At 44.5% G+C, this 15,579-nt stretch overlaps 1 protein-coding gene across 1 annotated transcript; it reads right to left on the bottom strand.

The window, feature by feature from the left end:
- Nucleotides 1–653: 653 nt before the first annotated feature.
- On the bottom strand, nucleotides 654–3,514 carry CEBPA (CCAAT enhancer binding protein alpha). The gene has a single exon (XM_032773349.2). It carries the CDS (start codon nucleotides 3,263–3,265, stop codon nucleotides 2,288–2,290), a length of 978 nt encoding a protein of 325 aa, XP_032629240.1. The 5' UTR covers nucleotides 3,266–3,514; the 3' UTR covers nucleotides 654–2,287.
- Nucleotides 3,515–15,579: the final 12,065 nt, after the last annotated feature.

Genomic DNA, 15,579 nt, shown 5'->3' on the forward strand with positions numbered 1-15,579 from the left:
CAGAACAGGTCGCTGTCAACATGGTTGTTTTCAACTAAACATAACTTCCCCCAGATCCTCATGTTACTAATTCACAAGAGCCAGGCAATTTGTCCTGGGGATTTGTCCTGCTTTGACTAGGGGGTTGGACTAGATGACCTCCTAAGGTCCCTTCCAACCCTGATTGATTCTATGAATTCAGTGTCAATACATCCCAAGAGCAGGTCATCCTCTTTTGCTGGGGAAGAGATAATCAAGGGTAGCATTGCTCTTACAACAATGACAATTGACTTTCTTCTCATTATTTTGTTCTTCTACAGTAATTTAAGTTGTTAAGCATTTGACCCAGTGGCCATTGCAGTTTGGGCAGCCTTTTAAAAAACTGTGTCACTCACTACACACAATTAAAACGACCAGATTTGGGAGTGATTAACTAATGCACCTTTTAAAATCATAAATAGTAATGATACTGCCATGCTCTGAAAGATCAAAAATGTAATTATTTCTCTGGGGCTAAATGATTATTTTAAGCTCAAGGTATACATTCAAATTACCATTCATAGCAGGGTGCATGTGGAGAGGGAGGGGGAGAAAGCTTCATATTTCAGTGAAAGGGAAACATTTTGCTTCATGTGCAGCCCAAGAGGAAAAGCAGAAAAGACACAAGGAGATGCTGATGGTAGAATATATACTGTTTATTTATGAATGTAACCAGGATTTCGACAAACTTTATATGCAGTTTTTTCGGGTTCATAATTCACCATTGTGTGTGTGTGTATAGATAGATGATTAGATAGAGAGATATCGATATAGATATCTATACACACACACACACACACACACACTCATACACACACAAGCACGCAGGCAACACAGCTTTCCAGATATCACACTTGCAAACATTAACTCTCCTTCACCTTGCACTTTTCTCCAATTACCCATATTTGAAATGGACTCCTCTTATTTTCTCTTTCTCATGTTATAAGGAAAAGCACCGGCTGGTTAAAAGTACTCGCTAGCAGTGGGTTGGTTTGCTGTTTCCCTCTCCCTTGGGAGGATCCAGAGGACTGCAGTTAACTAGCAGCACCGTCTTCCCCTCACCCCACCCCAAAGGGAATGAAATCCCAGACACTGGATGTGACCTAGCCCCCACTCCCAAGGTTATCAAATCCCAGACACGCTGGAGGCAGAGACTTTGGGGTTATTAGGAGGCATCCTGCCCCCTAAGGAAGCCGTAACCAAAAATGCTCCAGCACAAGGGTATGATCTATCTGCCACCAGGTAAGAAAGTGGTGATGGCAAGGACCTAAGCAATACAATAAAATAAAGTGTGGCTAGTATACACAGACGGGTATCACATTGCATGAGGCCAGCTTGGACAGAAGTGACAGCCTTGGAGAGGCGCTTAATATCCTCGAACAAAGCCAGATACACGGAACGTTCGTAGTAAATACCCGCATCGATAGGTATTTACTGTTTGTGCTTCGCCATGTCACGACATACAGTACAGGCATTGCTGCTCTTCGTTTTGGTTAAAGGAGACTATTAAGGATTCCTTCGCTAGGTGCTGTAGCCTGCTCCCTTTCAGTCCTGGATTCCTGTCCAACAGGTCTCCTCTAACAATGGGGGGCGGGCGAGGAAACGATCTGTTTGCATTGCCCCCAGAGTCCACCAACCCTCCTCCCACATACAAAGGAATGGGAGAGATTCATCCGAAAGGCAGCAGCACTGACAGGGACAGAGTCTGGATTGCACTCAGCTTTCACTCACCTACTGATCAACAAGCTCAACAGGCACATACATTCTTCCCAACTTCCTTTCAAGGTCTCACCCACTTTTCTTCCTGCCAGAGCTTCCCGTGACCCCCACCAATCAGATCCCCCAGGGAGGAAGACACACACGTTTCCCCAGCCAGTACCAATTATGCCCCAAACCCACCAAGAGCGCAGGACCCCTACCCGTTTGCTCAGCTGTCAGGCTGATGTGAACAGAAAGCCCACGGGGCTTTTAAAACCAACTTTTAAGGCACAGCATGGGTTGTCCTTACCCTGTTGACACGTGGGCGTTTTCTTTTTCTTTTCGAAGCACATTCTTTTCAGCTTATTCGTGTCTTTCCTAAGGCACGGACCGTTTAATACTACAGCTGCCTGGATTCGTTTATCGGTCAATAATTAAAAACCAAACCCACCCTATGAGACAAGCTGAACCGCAGGTCTCGACCCCGGCAGGGATCTGAATATGGCACCAAGAGTTTGCAAAAGTCCGAGTTTGTTTGAAGAGGGGCCGGCGGTGGGGAGGGGGGGGCGGCTCACGCGCAGTTGCCCATGGCCTTGACCAAGGAGCTCTCCGGCAGCTGTCTGAAGATGCCCCTGAGTGTCTCCAGCTCCCTGGTGAGCTGCTCCACCCGCTTGCGCAGCCGGTCATTGTCACTGGTGAGCTCCATCACCTTCTGCTGCGTCTCCGCGTTGCGCTGCTTGGCCTTGTCCCGGCTCTTGCGCACCGCGATGTTGTTGCGCTCCCGGCGCACCCGGTACTCGCTGCTGCTCTTGTCCACGGACTTTTTCGTCTTGCCTCGATGATCTGCGGGCATCATCTTGAGGGCGCCGGTGGCGGCAGGCAGGCTGCTCGGGTGGTGCGGGTGATGCGGGCTGGGCACGGGAGTGGGCGGCGGCGTGGGGTGCCCTGGCTGGAGGTGCATGGTGGTCTGCGCGCAGTGGGCGATCTGGTACTGGAGATGGGACGGGTGCTGCTGCTGGGGGAGGTGCGGGTAGAGGGCAGCCAGAGCCGCCTGCTTGCCCTCCGCTTCCTCCCTGGGCTCCTGTTTAATCACCAGGGGCCGCAAGCCGGGGGCCGCGATGCGCTCGTACAGGGGGTCCAGTTTGCTGTCCGTGTAGCCGGCCATGCAGCCGAAGAGCTGCTGGGGGTGGTGCTGCTGCGGCGGCTGGTGACCCTGCCCCAAGGCGGCGGCGCTGGCCCCGTGCATGCTGTGGAAGTCGAAATCTCCGGCCAGGATGGCCTTGGCTTTCTCCTGCTGCTTGCTGTGCTGGAAGAGGTCGGCCAGGAACTCGTCGTTGAAGGCGGCCGGGTCGATGTAGGCGCTGATGTCGATGGAGTTCTCGTTCTCGCAGATGTCGCTCAGCTCCGAGCCTCCCGCAGCAGGTGTAGCCGCCGAGGGAGCCTCTCTGTAGCTGTAGGCGCTGCCTGGCTGCGGAGTCGGGAGGTGGCTGCTGCTGCTGCTGCTCATCAGCGGCCGGGAATCGACCTCGTAGAAGTTGGCTTGCTCCATGGAGTATCTAAACTCTGCCGGGCATGGTGAAGGGCTCCTGGAATCCAGGGTCTGGGGCGGCGAAGGGGGACCCAGGCGGCCGAATGACGCTCTCCGAGCCCAGAGACCCAACACCCCCTGCGGATCTTAAGTGTCAACCACCAGCCGCCCTGGCTTCCCCTCTTACTTTAATCAACTTGTGCCACCGCTTACCCCGCTCTCGGAGATCCCCTCCCACCAGCGTGTCCGAATTTCTCCCTCGCCCTTCACCTTCAGGTACTAATGGGTTGATTTGGTCTGATGCCTGCGGTATATATACACCCCCACCAGGGCTGGGGATCGCCCTCTAGTGTCCAACCTCCCGCTGGGAACCTTTGACCACAAGCAGCTGCCAACTCTGCTGGGTCTTAGTGCCTGTTTCACCGTCTCAGGCTGCTTCAGTTAAAGTACAAGCACCCCTAGCAAGAGATAAGCAAAGCTCAGAGTCCAGCAGCAAGCGTGTAGCTGCAAGTCTCCGGAGAACGCTTAGTAGCAAGTCCCTCCTTTAAATACCCTTTTCAGGGGCAAGGCGCTATCGTCTCCCCGGCACTGCGAGGCGAGAGAACTTGGACGGAGTTTGCAATTCGCAGACTGCAGCATTGTAGTGTTCCCCCACCCCCACGCTTCAAAGACTTGAACCAGATAGAAAAATGCTGGGTTGAAACCTGTTGGAAAGGTTGCGCTCCTGGGGACACTGATAAGAAGCCCTGTGAAACGTGTATGGCAGCCCAAGGTACTTTAAACCTTGCCTTCCTCGCGCCTCGGCACAGGAGTGAGAGGAGAACAGTGGTCAAAATAAATCGCACATTTCTACCATCCACTTAAATCCTGAGTCCTTGCTTACAGGTTCGACCTATAAGAGCAGGGACATTGCAGAGGAAAGCTTATGCTCCGATATATTTGTTAGTCTCTAATAAGGTGCCCCAAATACTCCTGTTCTTTTTACAGAGGAAAGCCTCAACTTCCACAATCCCCAGGTTTTACAAATACCAGCTGCAAGTGTTAGGGGGATCGTGTTTGCTTAAGTATCAAAGACTATTTCAAGCAGCACTGTTGTGCCTCGAACAAGCTGTCGCGTTACCGCGCTGGCCGCTCCAGGAGCAGCTGAGTTTGAACGAGTTCTCGGCAGTCTGGTTTCCAGGTGAGAAACGCACCTTGTATTCGGAGCCCAGATTCAAACCGGGCACTGCCACTACCTGATCCGCACACCGGCACTTCTCACAGCGCCTAGGGGGAGTCAGGCAAGTGAGACCGCCTGAAGTTAAGCCCAAGAGCACCCACTCGGGCACTAGGACCCAGCAGTAGAGCCACAACAGTCGCCTGTGATCTGGCTGGATAGAGGCGGAGCCCTCAGGGATGGGGGTGAAATTCCACTCCTCTCTGCAGACTGCAGCTGGCAAAGGGGAGCCCGCTGGGGATTTTTTCTTCTTTCCCCTTAATACAAAGCACATAAAAAGCTCCCCTGTTAGGCTTCGTGGTAAGGAGCCCGCTTGGGATGCCTGTAGGCAAAGGCTTACGCGGGATTAACACAGCTGAGTTTTATAGGTGGGTGGCAGTGGTCAATGTTATCTTTACAACGTACAAAGTTCTGTGTGGGACACGCCTGATAACATCCCCACAGCCAGAGATCTGTAATGCGCTCGGCTTCACTGCACTGGAGCATTGACCAGTTGTTACATGTATCATGGGCCAGTAGAATTTGGGTTGACAAGCAGCAATGCCACAACCCAAGCAGGCAGGCCCCGCTCCAAAGCCAGCCGCAGTTTAGTCTGGCCTGGGCTACTCCTTTCGCCTCCACCTGTAGCTTATTTTTTAATCATTCGGATCGTTCCCCGGGACCCACACTGGGGGTAGCCCCAGCAATGATACTATGGGGGGTGGTCTCGCCAACACATCCCTGTCTTGCTGGTGTGACGACCGGCTCCATCCGCTGCTAGCCAAACGAAATGTCTCTCCTCCGTCACCCCGCGAGCCATCGCTGCCCCTGCCTGCGGGGTGACACGGCCCGGGTTACTTTCGCAATAGAAAGTCGGCGATAAACGCACGGGCCCTATTTGTGACAACCTGGACCCCAGAGATAACCGGAATGACCGCGCTCCGCAATGCAAACACAGCAATCTAAGCGCCGCATCGCGCCTGACCCAGCTACCAGCGGCCGCCTCTGAGAAACCCGCAGCCCAGCTGGGCTGCGCCTCGCGCCCTAGTGTGCGCCGGCCGGAGCCAGGTCACCGTGGAGCGTGGCCGGGCCTGGCTGGGTGCATGCCCCGGCCTGCCCCGGGGCTGTACTTCCTTGGGACCCTGACTCCTGGGGGCTGCCATCGCCGGGGCTTTGAGCGAGGACAGGTATTTCCTAGCCAGCGTGACTCCTCTTCGTGCCCAGTACAGTATGTCCCCAGGAGAGCTCCTCCCTGGCAAAGCCACAGCCCCGGTCAAATAATAGGAGTGGCAGAGCTCCGCTGGGGCGGGGTGAGGATGTACATTATTTCCCTCTGTTGCAAGAAGCGTGTGTATACACAGGGCTCCCTGGGGCTGTGGGGTTCTGCAATCCATCGCATACAGATCCGGCACTTCCAGCAGACACCTTTGAGATGTGCCTTGATGAAGAAACCTAAGGGCCACTGGAGTCGATGGGAGCAGGTCGAGGTCTACAAGGGCTAAGGGATGCTGCAAAGACAGTTGTGAAAATGGAAGGGGGATGAAAACGTTTATTTTCTTGTTCCAAAAATATTTTTAAAGTACTTGTACTATAAGGACTAGTTTGTATCCCCCCTGCTCAATTCCCCAGTCCCAACTAAGAAACCAGAAACTCCTTGCCAGACTATCCAGGAGAATAAAAAAAAGTCACATATTTTAACACTTCAGTAAGAATCTGGTTCTGCAAACTCTTATTCACTATAATAGGCCTTGCTCCCTTAGTAATTCTGTTAACTTCATTGGGATTCCTCTCGAGTAAGAGGGGATGTAGGATAAAGCCCAAAACTAGTAGGTATTTGCTGCCTCAAAATGTAGCTGAATTTTCTGCCATTAATACTAACTGACAATGAACATTCTGAGGAGAAAATAAAGTTGGAATGTGAGATTAACACTGTTCTTATACTGGATGTGTTATAGATTGTGAATCTAAATCAATATTCTATCTTGTGTGATCAGAAAGAGTAAGAACACTGTTCTAATGGCTGAGTTATACTATCGTCTCCTACTGGAGAATGGATTCAATAATTACAGTGGGGGAGAGGCTCATATGTGGACTTAGAAATGTACATCTCGATTTTCAATATAAAATTTAAAAATTTTTGTAAAGTTCATCTTGGATTTTTCTGGATACAGAAATAATTCTTCCTAAAGATTACCAGGATTGATATAAATGCTGCCCTGAGTGGAATGAGCCCATATGGAATGCTATCTAGCAGTTCTTGCACAACCTAAACTCTACTGGCTTTAATTCTGAAGGGCAAATGCAGAATGAGTCCTCTAGTCCAGGGGTCGGCAACCTTTCAGCAGTGGTGTGCCAGTCTTCATTCATTCACTCTAATTTAAGCTTTCATGTGCCAGTAATACGTGAACATTTTTAGAAGGTCTCTTTCTATAAGTCTATAATATATAACTAAACTATTGTTGTATGTAAAGTAAATAAGGTTTTTAAAATTTTTAAGAAGCTTCATTTAAAATTAAATTAAAATGCAGAGCCCCATGGACCGGTGGCCAGGACCAGGGCAATGTGAGTGCCCCTGAAAATCAGCTCGCATGCCGCCTTTGGCATGTGTGCAATAGGTTGCCTACCCCCTGCTCTAGTCTCTCACAGAAACCAGGTCTGGATACCTCAGATAAATTTATAAAACCTTCATACTGCACCTAATTATTCATTACTATGCTGTGTCTCCAAATCCTGCTTGCTTTATAAAAGTGACCCCGTTCACAACAAAGAGACTATTTGTCCGAGTCCAGGATTTTGCCCCTTGGGAGGAAATCTCTCTCTGACTACCAGTTGATGATTAATTTATACCTCAAGGTTTTTAAGGGCCTTATCCTTCATTGAAGTCAACAGGAGTAGGCCCGAACTACTTAAAATGAATGGTCATTGCTGTACTACACGTCATAAATGTGTAACCAAAATGTTTGCAATCAAACAACAGTATCTACTAGTGCCCTTAAAACACATTCGTATTTTAGAACAATTCTGAAGTTTTGATTTGAACCCACCACTTAAAAGAAATTCAAAGTAAAGGCTGAACGTTTGGGATCGTATTCTCTTCTTAACTATCATTATCTCACAAACAAGCAAACAAAGGTGTCTCTACAATTAGGCACTTTGACTGGTTTGCCCAGCATGTTTCTCTTTAGATCTAGTTACATTTTAAATGGACTTTAATATAATGCAAACCAGGACACCAGCCTTACACAAATGAGATCACTCTGATTGCGTTCTGCTTTTTTGTCCTTCACTTTTCTAAGAAACTGAAAACTAAATAAACTAGGAAACCGACCAACTGATAACATCTCTGGAAGGTATAAATACATATTTCCACTCCCAAACTTGTGGATGGATAGCAGCGCATTTGCAAGAGCTGATATCAGTCCCCAGACCTATTGGTCTCAGCTAAATGTGTTAAGGAGTTAATGAATTCAGCCCAAAAGAGGAAGGATGCCTATTGCATCACTGATCTCTGGAACAGCACTGCTGTCAACTCTTAAGGGTGCTATTCTTCCATCTCACAGTAAGATCCTGCTTGCTGAGAACTGTAGGGCTAGGGAACAATTAGGAAAAAGGCCCTAGAATTCTAAACAATATTATCAGTTAACTGGACAAAATCAGTTGTGATTGCTGCTAGTAAGGCGAGGACTCTGAGAAAATGAAATTGTGCATATAGCTGCAGGATCCAGTTGGCTTTACATATTGCATGGCCAGTACAATACTCATTCTGCTCCACTAGTATGAAAGTGCACACAAAGTGTAAAGCTTATTCTTACTCGATATTTTGCATTGTGGTAGCACCCAGGAGCCCCAACCATGGACCAGGATCTCATTGTACTAGATACATTGATTTTATTACATTGTTAAGTAAGGACATTTCACCACCATTAATAGGGCTCCAGAATGCCCTCTGTTTGCATGCACAACTACTGTTGACATTAATGATAATTTTGTGCATGAACTGGGAGGAGTGGGTAGTTCTGAATAATGAGGCAGTAGATATAAGCAATACTGGCCCATATCTTGATGCTTCTGCAAATACTTAGTCAATCTGTGTTTCATATGTGAATGCAGTGTGCCCACATTTCATTAATATAATTGTATTTAACACTTGACAGAAAACTTTAGATGAACTAACCAGAAAACCTACCCACGTGTAAATACAGAAGTATGTTTTTAAGCTATGACATTCAATGTTTAATTCTGATCAGAACTTAAGATTTTTTCTAAAATTGAGTAAATTGTAAAAAAAGCAAACCACTATTTGATGTCCTGCAAAGTACATAATGTCTAATTTTTTATTAACTGGGTAAACTTTAGCTCTGATCAGTAATATTTGTTTTAGATATTCTGACATTTTACTTTGAAAGTGGTAACGGGGCCCAACAGAAGGAGTCCATAGAAAGGGCTATTAATCTGACACTCCTTTCTTAAGGTATTGTAAATGAATTGGCTCAGATCTATGCTCTTAAGGCACAGATCTTCCACCCCTCTACAGAAGCAAAACAGGGGTCAGCCACCATTGCAGCACAGTCCAACCTCTCCCCTTCCCTTTCCCCTGCCTATGGAAGGGAAAGAGACTAGATGGGTAGGGAAGGAGGGAATAGGCCTTCCGAGGACAGGGCTAAGGGACAGAGACATGCAGAAAAGAGTACAGCTTGATGGACAGCCCTTTCCTGGTGATCCCAGTGGCTGCCCCAGCCAGGGATGGTGCCTATTAATGTGACTCAGTTGAAGCCACACTTCCAGTGAGCCGGGGAGCAGCCAGAAGCACAGGGTCTTCATATTAATGAAGACCTGGGTATCCACCAGATTGGCGGCAGGCTAAGTAGCCTACTTCATATAGCCTGACCCCATAGTAAAAGAGAAGTTTCCTTGTGGAAACCCCCTTCCCCAGAGGTGCTTTCTGGGGGGTTCTCAGGGGTGGGATTATCTGGATCACATTCTATAACACAGTAGACAGAAAACCTGCTCCTCCCCACCACCACAGATGTGGAGATCCTCAGAGGAATGGTCTCTACAGACCCAATCCCATTCCCATGGAAGCCAGTGAACTAGGATTATCTGAGCACTTGGTTATCCCAATAGTAAAAAGAATCACTTATAACAACATTACACAGATGTCAAACCTCCACTATCTTTCCTCATCCAACTTCAGAATCAATTCTCTCCCTATGTTACACTCACTGTACCAGCTACCCAGAAACATCTACCCAGTTCCCTCTCCCTTGATTACTCATCTCTTCAAAACTGTAGCTCAAAACTCACCATGTTTGCAATATGTTATCTGCAGTCCTGCAAAATCTGGCCCTAAAACCATAAGCTGTTGACTAGTTCATCAAACCACTTTTTATCATTACCAATCCCTTTACTTACACAATGCCTCTTTTATTAAAATCTTATTTGATTTGCCATTTAAATAGTGCCCAAGATGTGTTGAGGGCTTTACAGACAGAGTAAGATAAGTCCTTGCTCGAAAGAAATTACAGTGTAAACAAACAACACCCAAAGGTGTGTGAGAAAATGTATAACAGTTTTTTCTCCCTCCACTTTCTTTCCTTCCCCAGCTACCTCTATTACATTTTCATGGGTCTCTCAGATTTCACCCTATAATTCTTTACAATTTTATTATCAGTCTGTATCCATTATCAATTTTGTTCCATAGTCCCCCCATCTCCACCCATTCATTCATTTTCAGCCTTTATTACAATCTATCCACTAACACTCCCATCTCCTGCCTGCACTTACTCTTCAACTCTCTATCTTAGCTACTTATGTAGTTCCCATTACCATAGTACCTGACTGCCTTACAAGCTTTAATGGATTTATCTTCACAACAGCCCTCTGAGTTACAAAAGTGCTGTTATCCCCCATTTTACAGGTGGGGAGCTGAAGCACAGAAAAAGGGAGTGACTTGCCCAAGATCACATAGGACGTCTGTGACAGAGCAGAGAACCGAGCCCAGGTGTCCCAAGTCCTAAGCTAGCATGTTAACCACGGCACCATCTAACAATTGCACTGGTGCAACTTCTTAAAACCTCTTCTCTCTCTCTTTCCCCAGAGCTGTAGCATCTGTTTATTTCCCCCCAAAGATTGCTGAACTATGCAAATAAGCCAAAGGAAAAGTTAAATTGACTTATCTTAAAAGAAATTTCCTTTAAAATAAACTATCACAGAAAACTACATTCCTTTCTTTTTTGTTTAATGGCACTTTATGGATTAACAGAATATATAGGAAAATAGACTTTGTTCTTCTATATCCCAATCCACCCCCATTGAAATCAGTGGGAAGACTCTCATTGACTTGAGTAGGTGCTAAATTAGGACCTTAAATAGCATCAGAACATGCTAGCAATTATAATACAACAGAACAGCAACAGGAGAATGTACACTCCTCACTCAGTCTTACTCTGCTCTCAGAAGCATTCCGTCCCGCACAGTCCAAAGGCTAGAACCCCTGATATCTGAATGGCTGCATTTTGTGGTGCCACCTGAAATTTAGTCCATCAGAAGTTTATTAGGCCTACAAATAAATCCAGCAAGCAAATAGCCTAGAATGTTACATGTTAGACTGACACAGTCATGGAAGAAATCAGTCTGGACTCTAAATCTATCTGCTTCACACTATCCCAGTTCATAGGTGCTGGAACTAGGGGTGTTGGTGGTGTGGCCGCACACCCTGTCTTGAAGTGGTTTCCATCATATGCAGGGTTTATAGTTTGGATCAATGGCTTTCAGCACCCCCACCACACAAACAGTTCCCACACAGTTTTAGAAATTCCAGTTAGTTGAAGGAATAGTGTCCCCTGAAGTTTACATATAATTCACCCTGATAACATGAGAATCTTATGATTACCAGCTCCCCTCATAAATTCTAATTTGCAATGTAAACAGGGGAAATAGCTCTACACTTGTTACAAATAGCTCATAATACAGAATGTGTGAACATTCCAACATAAAATTAAATTGCATTTAAAAAATTGGAAAAAAGCCCTGCATCTTTTCATTTTATTTGCTTTAGTATATTTAGGCATACAAAAATATTCTTGCAGTAAGCCTGCAGCAGAGATATTTGAATGTGCTGTCTTTATACAATATTTAGATGACTGGGCTAACCATAAAATTGATGTTAGATTACCAGCAGGACACTGGGATTGAATAAATCGAACCCAAAACAATTCTGTACTTTTTAAAAAGCATATTTACAAAAAAATGGGTTAATGGTGTACATTTTGGGAAGGCCCGTTAAGTAACCAGGAACCTATTACTGGTTTGGTACAACTTCTTATTGATGTCATTGGGGACTTAAAATAAAAAAAGACAATACAACAGGGCCCTGGATTATCTCAATATCCACCATGGACCTGATCTTTCAGCATTTGCAAAACCAAATTATTATTGTTATTAGTTATATGCTCAAATGTGCTAGGCACTGTACAGAGATATAGGAAGGCACAGTCTTTGTCCCAAAGTATTTACAATCCAATAGTGGACATGACACAATAAGTCAGAGCTATAGCAATAGATAGGGAAATGGAAGGATGGACAGACAAGGCTTAAAAATATAAGCTCATGCAATCAGGGCTGTCCCTACGGGGGAGCGGGGCCCAGGACAATCCCCCCACTCTGGCCCAGGCCCTGTCTCTTCCTGCCCCTGCCTTGCCCCCATTCCACCCCTTTCCCAAGCCCCCACCTCGCCTCTTTCTGGCTTCCGCCCCCTCCCATGAGCAAAGCCAGGAGCTAACTTGCTACCCCCCACAGGCCACCCTGGATCCTGCATTCCGAAGCATGGGGGCCCCCAAAGTGCAGGGCCCCAGGGGGGTTGTCCTGGTCCATCCTATGGACGGGACAGCTCTGCCTGCAATTATTTAATTATGCACGTGTCCTTTCACAAAATATATTCCCTAACATGTAGCCAAAACTCTCCTCTCTATACCCACTAAAATTCTCTTTCCAGGGAGGAGGTTGTTACAGGAAACCAAATGGCAGATTACAGTTTACCAGAAAGTGACTGTAAAGTCTCCAATCAGGATGCCTTTCCCATTTCTCTGGTGCAGTGTGTCTGGCTGCTAACTTCAGTGAGAGTTTGGCTGAATGAGGACTGTAGGATCAGGCCCATGATATTGTCAGGTCAAGAATCTGATCACATTGCATTTTTTACATTGTGCTTTCTATTTATTTTACATGCTTTTCTGAATTACTGTAGCATGTTAGCACTCTCCCATAGCTGATATGTTTAAGTCCTGATCCTGCAAACACTGCATGTAAGAATGCTTCTGGGATCTGACTTTTAGTCACAATAAGATAAAGACAACCTAGCTATGGTCTAATCCTGCTTCTATTAAAGCCATAAAGAATATGCTATTGACTTTAGTGGCAGCAAGATCAGGCCCTGACTTGTCACAAGTTAAAAAAAAAATCAGGTTTTAATCACTCTAGATACTAACCACTAAATTGTTACAGTCAGACAATGTTTTACATCTGAAAGCTTAACCTCAATGCTGCACCTAATTCTGCTTACTTTACGTTAGGCAAATTATTTTATTGACTTCAAAGGGATTACCAACAGGAATAAACTAAACAGGATTTGACTCCCTAAGTGTAATGAAAAGTTTGAAGGAATCCAGAGGAACTAGGAGCCAATAGGGTGTTTTCTGAAATTCCTAGGTGTGTCTATGCATGAAATCACACAAACATCCCAAATGTTGATGGTCAAAGTAATAGTGTGTTGTAATATATTTAGCAAGTGTAAGGGAAACAACAGAAAAATACATAAATAGAAAAGAAGAGGTACATTCTCTGGCTTGAAAGCCATTGGAGATTTGGAGCTAAGCAACAGATACTTCTACATTTGAGGAAGGAATTTCCTTGACTCTCTCCTATAAATAATTCACTTACACTGATGAGACTGCTGAAACACGGTTCTCACATTAAGCATTGTGCTGAAATTTTTATCCATGTTAATGTACCAACATCATGGTTGCACTCAAGACTGACCAGGGAACTAGACAGCAAGCCAAGGAGATAGCATCCTCTCCCACAGAAACATTTTATAGTTGTGTAGGAAAGTCCCCTTCATTTTCAATTTAAATTCAAAAGGCCAGAAAACATAACAAACCAATCTGACACTCCCAAGCAGCAGACCTCCTCCTCTTCCTCCAGGTCTTCCGAGGGATATTAAATACGCACAGTAATGCTCCGCATTGACCCTTGTTAATAAAAATACAGAGAAGTTACAAACCAAGCAGTAAGTCCATAGATCTTGACATTAACATTTTTTATTTGAACTGGAATATTATGCTCTAACTACACCAAATCTTTATCTTATTTTGGGTACAATAACAGTTAATAACAAACCAGACCGAGTCACATGGCCATTAATTTCTCCTGAATGAATCATGGTTCCATAGAAGTGCAGAAACTAGGCAGAGATGCAAAGAAGAAATTCCAGAATGTTGTTGTAAAATATAAATTAACATATCAAATGGAGTAACTTGGACCAACACACAACTTCCATTTCTTTTTATTAGTAGAATTGAGTGAATGCTTCAAAAAAGTATTTTCCATCACACATTAAACAAGTTCTCCATTTTTATCTAGAGGCAATTCACAACCCTTTTTGTTTGTTTCCCAGGAACATTCATGAGTGGTTTTTTGCTTGCAAGAATGTTTCAGAAAGTAAAAATCTAAAGAATTGTTGTACTAATGTTGAAAGGGCTCACAAAGCAATATTGAAATCTCTCTGATAAAACAGTCAATCATCTGACCAAGGAGTAGAAACAATAACATGTGACTTAGGTGATCAATTAACATGCTGAATAGTGAACAACAACCAAATACATACCTGAAGCAAATAGTTTATGGATAGCCCATGAGCTGAAATATGTTCTTACTTTTAAACAAAAAAAATTTGTAAAAATCAGTCTGTTTATAAGTCAAAAAGCCTACATTCACAGAATACAGTTCCCATCCTGCAAAAAATTTACACACATGCTTAACTTCTACTCATATAGCTAAGTTAAGCATGTGCATAAGTTTTTGCAGGATCAGGGTCTAAATTATTCACTATAAATAGTTTTATTTAGTCAATAAGTAAACCAGGCACAAATATTTATTTATGCAAACTATTTATAGTTATTAATATCGCATAAAATCCTTCATTCTTTGCTCTCCCTTTAAATTCATGGGGAATTGGAGAGGTGTAAACAATTTCCGACATTAGTTAAGTTAACTTTTAGTCTTAGACAAATAAGTAAGGTTTGATCCTGTATTCTTTATGCAGGCAAAAACAACGAGGAGTCTGGTGGCACCTTAAAGACTAACAGATATATTTGGGCATAAGCTTTCGTGGGTAAAAAACCCACTTCTTCACTTTTGTGGGTAAAAAAGCACAAAAGCTTATGCCCAAATAAATCTGTTAGTCTTTAAGGTGCCACCAAACTCCTTGTTGTTTTTGTGGATACAGGCTGCCCCTCTAATACTTTATGCAGGCAAAATTCCTAATCAGACATAGATATAATAATATGAGTGTTTGAGCTGCACTGTTATAAAAAGAATTAATGTAACATGTTTTAAGTTCTGTGTGCTGTATTTGAACCATTTAAGTCCCTCTTAAGTAGTTAAGATAGGGCTTAACTAGGACCTAAATTGTGCATAGACCTTTTCTGGACCCACTGCATAGCAATGAATTTCATCATTTATGAATGGATAAAAATAAATACACAGATGTTTGGTTAACCAAGCTTGGAATTTCTATAATAATGTAGTCTGAGGCCAAGATTCCTATCATTGTGCATTTCATAACAATGGATGCCACACATGCAAACCCATGCAAGCTCAGCAGATGATTCTAATAGATAAGCAACATGTGTCCCTGCATCCTGGAAAAGAATCAAGCCATAAAGTTCTTTGGGTGCCCAGGGTGTTAGGACAAGTATTACAATGGTTTACAATGTAACTAGATAATTATAATATTATCCTAAAGGAAAACAATTTATTACAGATTTTGACCCACACTTAGGAATGACCTGGAGGGCAAAAGTTGTTGCTGCCTACCTCAAATCTGGCTTGCAAAGAACACAGAAAATAACTGTGTAGCACAAGC

Source organism: Chelonoidis abingdonii, chromosome 19 (genome assembly GCF_003597395.2).
Source record: "Chelonoidis abingdonii isolate Lonesome George chromosome 19, CheloAbing_2.0, whole genome shotgun sequence".
Classification (NCBI taxonomy): Eukaryota; Metazoa; Chordata; order Testudines; family Testudinidae; genus Chelonoidis; species Chelonoidis abingdonii.